This window comes from Megascapheus bottae, chromosome 15 (genome assembly GCF_031878675.1).
Source record: "Megascapheus bottae isolate mThoBot1 chromosome 15, mThoBot2.hap1, whole genome shotgun sequence".
Taxonomy (NCBI): domain Eukaryota; kingdom Metazoa; phylum Chordata; class Mammalia; order Rodentia; family Geomyidae; genus Megascapheus; species Megascapheus bottae.
In genome coordinates this window covers 2,511,619-2,516,173 of record NC_143523.1, presented here as the reverse complement: position 1 = coordinate 2,516,173, position 4,555 = coordinate 2,511,619, and the positions used below count along the sequence as shown (strand labels likewise).

The following is a 4,555-nucleotide window of genomic DNA, read 5'->3' as shown; positions in this document are numbered from 1 at the left end:
GTCAAAAGGACAATTTCTGGTACAAGAAACATAGACCTCACAGTAGCCTAAGAATGCAATAGTATACAGTGCTAGCAAAAATTGAAAAAATGTGGCAGATCGCACTGGCGTACAGGAAGCTCTTAGCAGTGGGAGAATATTGGAACCAACAGACAGTAGCATCTTTTCTCTGTCAGTGTGCTTGTTGAAGGCAAGAGATTCAATATCAAAGTTACGATTTCTAACTACAATAAGTTACAAAGTTTCATTTCATTAAGATGAAGTTAAGCAATGAGACGCCCTCCCTCCCTGCCCCCTAGACTCTCTCATCCTTTGTTCCAGTTTGATGGCTCATACCTCCTTGGCCCCTAGTTTCACCACAAAAAAATATTTCACATTATAGAGATACACAACCATTGTGAATCTAAGTATGAGTACAGAAAAATGTCTGGAGGCATTTTCCTCAGTGTTTTTCATGGTCATTAAAATGGTGCATTCACGAAGTTTCTCCCCACACGAGTAGCACGCACGTACTAGACAGCCAAGACGGAGTCAGAAACTTTATACAAAATAGGCGTCGCTTTGTTTTCCTTATTCTTCAGGACTGAGAAATGTGAAAATATGAGAAAAGTTCAGTCAATAAAATGGAATTGTTCGTGAAGAAGTTAGGCTGTTTGCATGTTGATTCTTAATAGTTTAAATAAAATCTTTAAACAAAGTCTTTTGTAGCATCTCCGCTGCTGCTGACGGTTGGAAGATACTGTCTCCATCAGCACATGTCTTAACACACTACGTGTGTCCCCTGAAGTCCGTTCTTGCTGGGTGCTGGGAAGGTAAATGAGCCGCTCACATGGGCGGGACTACCAGCCCAGACATAGCTGCAAGAGAGAAGGGAGAGCTGGGTTACGGCGGCGGGCCACCCTGCACTCGCTCCCCGGGGCCCGGCTTGCCCTCCTGAGGTGGGGCTCTTGGGCTCTTGCCTGGCCAGCCTCAGGTGTCTGCCTCCTGGGGCAGTGGGCCCCAGAGGCCCGGGGGCCTCTCACCCTGCAGCCCTCCTCAGAGCCTCTGCAGCAGGGAAAGGCTGTGGCCACACGTGTGCGAGGGGAGGGTGGCTGCTTCAGACCTAGCTCCGCGCTCCTCCAGAGAGACCCAGGTCTGGAGGAGCTGCCCTTTAACCTGCTGGATTCTGGCTGGAGCCAGCCCAAAGGCCTCGCTCCATGAAGACTGGCCTCGCTTGCTTCCCCCGCTGCCTCCGGCCCTGCTCTGACCTGGCGCCGATGGGCGCGTGGGGAGCGTAAGGGTGAGTCAGGGGTTCTGAGACACGAGCTGCTCACAGCCCGCTCCGGAATCCCCGGGCCCAGCTCGCTTTCTTCTCAGACCTGGAGGAACTTGCACTAAATACCAAGTGCCACCACCAGAGCTTTGGTGTGAACTCCTGGTACGACTGGAATTTAAAATCTTTTTAACTCTAGTGTTGTTTAATTTTTGTCAGAATGATCATCCTCATTAATTTATGTATAACATATTAATACATTTGTTCATGTACTGATGTGAGCTTCAATTTCCCAGTCCATTAATTTCAACAATATTAATTTATCTCCGACTCACCGTTACAGCTTTATGGTTTGGAAGGCCCGTGTGTACACACCACTCGTGGGGTACCACCTTGCCCGCCTTAATGCCGTGTCCTCAGACACCTGGCCCCTCACTGCCTGCCTGAAAAGCAGCGCCCGCCTGGAGCCCACCAGCAGCTCCGAGGCCGGTCAGCAGTGCCTGGGGCCTGGGAGACCCCTCAGACACTGACAGATGTTGTGAAGACAATTATTAGTGCAAATCACTGATACCTTTCCAGTTCCTTTTTTGAGCATTAGTTCATCAAAGTGAAATATGCCACCGACTTCACAAAAGGGCCAGTTTGTCTTCTCCACGGCTACGTCCTCAGCACCCAGCAGAGAGCCTGGCACATAGTAGGCGCTCAGTAAATACTGGTTCAATGGAGTCATGGTTTTAAAGGAGAAACTGGATTTGACTTTCACTGGGAAGAGCATATACCAAAGGCGGTGTCTGTAAGAGGCCAGACCATGGCCATTTACTTCCGGTGCCTGTGGGCCACTGCGTCACAAGGCCATTCTCACACTCACGAGGAGGGGCGGGCACCGGCCAGCCTGGGCCCACTCCACACAGCCCTGTCCATGGAAATCTGTGTCCAGATGGGGCCTCCTGGCCCTGGGGCCACCCTTCCCACTCTGGGTTCAAAGTGATCATTCAAAAAACAAATGTTCCTTAAAACCCGAAGTCCTGTCCAGAGACAGGCTGTGCCCCAACCAGCACGGCACAGAGCGCCATGGCGCAGAGCGCCTGGGCGGGTTTCGGGACATCAGAGCCTTGCAGACGCCACGCTGGGTGAGGCTGAGGAGACTGTGTCTAGGGACAGGGGCAGAATCTAGGACAGGATCCCCCTGGACTCTCCAGGGCACGGGGCCCCACCATCCTGACCCGAGGCTGTCTGAACTGCCTCCTGAAGGAAGAGGCCACCAGTGGGATACCGCTGGGGCCCCCACCCCACCCTGGGCAGGGCTGGACAGAGCCTGGCCTTAATTCATCAGAACCCTGTTCATTCCCACAGGAGGCCCCCCACCTTCTGGGGTCCAGGGCACTTGGTCATGGAGAAAGGATGAGCTGGGCAAAGAGCACAAGGCAGCCTGTGGCACTTGCTGGGGCTCGAGGACCGGGTGTCCTGTCCAGGGATTTCAGGGTGGGCAGCTGTGCCCTGTGGAGCGCATGCAATGCTGCGAGCCTGCAGGGAGACCGAGCAGGTGCTGGAAGGGCCCTCGCTGCCCTCACCTTGCAGTCCGTTCCCGTTGGCGCTGGTGCAGGAGGGGGGAGGCGAGGCTTGGGGCCGGACCACAGGCGCAAAGGCGCTCTTCTGTTTCACTGCGGAGATGACATTGGCAGGTGAGAATGAGAAAATGCCGTGTGTGCTGCTACAGTTTGAAGGGAGGGTGACCGAAGAGGCTGCCATGGTGGGGCTGGACGGCACTACTGCAACAAAGCAAACACGGTCAGCACGCGCGGGGCCGTGGCCAGCACCACGGCGTGGGCAGAGGGCCTCGCCTGGCGAGGGGCGGGGCCACAAACAAGACACGACATGCTTCTGGCTGGGCCACTCTGGGCATCAGGCAAACGCTCTTCCCTTCCAGTGGAGGCCCCCGTGTGGCTCGGGTGGGTTTGGGTTGCCAAGGGGACGGCCCGGGGCCCGTCTGGGGCGCCCAGCCTCTGGGGCCACCCTTCCTTTAATCCAGTAGCTCACACCACAGAACATCCAAGCAAGGCACACACTCGACTTTGCAGTGAATATGAATCTGCGTGATGACGTGTGACAAAAACAGACACTTACTGCCGTAGGGAGAGTTAGCGGAGGAGCCATTAAGAAATCCAGGCGAGCCAGGGACCCCTAGATTGGCCATGGCGCCACTTCCATATCCATTCATGCTAGTGCTCACTGTGTTGTAATTGGACTGCTGGGGAGTACTGCTGGGCACGTAGCCTCGCGGGGACACGCTGCTTGTATTGCGACTGTAGCCGACTGTTAAAATCCCCCCCCGGCCAAAAATAGCGTTATTATCAGCGACAGACACTTGGGGGGGGGGTTCCCCGAGAATCTCTACCATATACTAAACATTGCTAGTTGACCTCAGGCTTCCTCTCAGCCTACCGCCTCGGCCAAGCTCAGACAAACTCATCGCACCAACCTGAGCACACGGCCTCGCCCGTGAGCCCTTGGCGGTCTCTGCGGGCTTCCACAGCTGGCCAAAGCGCGAGTCCATCTAACGGCCAGTTCCTTCCACAGGTCTCTTTAGAAGCAATTGCCAACAGCCTGGATTCCTGCCTGCCCCTCCCCCCGACTCTGGGAACTTAGCTTCTGCACATCCTCGACTGCCATGGCTGACAAGGGGAGCTTGTTTGTGGCCTTCAGGGGTTCTTCATCGCTATGGCTATTCCCGCGAGCAGGAGTGAGACACAGTGTGGGGACATGGGAGCGAAAGTGAGGTTCAGCACAGAGCTCAGAGATGGTCGCATGTGACTTTTTATGAAGGAACAGACTCAAAGCCTGGTTGTAAGGATGGTGACCTTGGCGGGCACAGGTCACTGAGCTAAAGGACTGGACAGGGTGGGTGAGGGGCTGTCCTCTCCACTGCTTCACTCAAGACTAAGACCCCAAACTCCGCCCTGGAATGGGGTCCAGAAAGACACCTCCCAGCTCCCTGCATCACCACCTAGTCTTTGAAGGAATGCAGAGTCGCTTCCAGATAAGCTACGGGCCACCTGAGGGACGGCCCTGCCAGTCGTGGCTGGGGGATGTGCAGCCAGGTCTGCCTTTCCAGGAAGAACCGGCCACGCCAGGTCCGACCCGCCTTCCCGGCTGGGTCCAGTACTTCCTCTGCAGCTAAGGCCTTCCCGCCTGGAGCAGGCGCCGTGGGGAGCCTACCTTGGTCACTGGCCTGGGACGTCTCTGACACGTTGACGGCTAGCTGGCTGCTGAAGGAGTTCACGCCCATCATGCCGCTGTGTGCCG

At 55.5% G+C, this 4,555-nt stretch overlaps 1 protein-coding gene across 8 annotated transcripts in view; it reads right to left on the bottom strand.

Moving 5' to 3' along the window:
- Positions 1-301: 301 nt before the first annotated feature.
- Positions 302-4,555, bottom strand: part of Ebf3 (EBF transcription factor 3) — a 121,320-nt gene continuing 117,066 nt past the window's right edge. For 2 of the 8 annotated variants that reach the window (XM_090346843.1, XM_090346844.1), the window contains exons 13-17: positions 4,469-4,555; positions 3,377-3,565; positions 2,824-3,021; positions 1,824-1,936; positions 302-857 (exon numbers count right to left, since the gene is read on the bottom strand). The exon at positions 4,469-4,555 is cut by the window's right edge and continues 91 nt beyond it. In XM_090346843.1, coding sequence (XP_090202969.1) covers positions 840-857; positions 1,824-1,936; positions 2,824-3,021; positions 3,377-3,565; positions 4,469-4,555 — 605 coding nt within the window. In that variant the 3' untranslated portion in view covers positions 302-839. The remainder of the gene's footprint in view (positions 858-1,823; positions 1,937-2,823; positions 3,022-3,376; positions 3,566-4,468) is intronic. The other 6 variants (XM_090346846.1, XM_090346848.1, XM_090346845.1 and 3 more) reach the window with 3 other exon arrangements.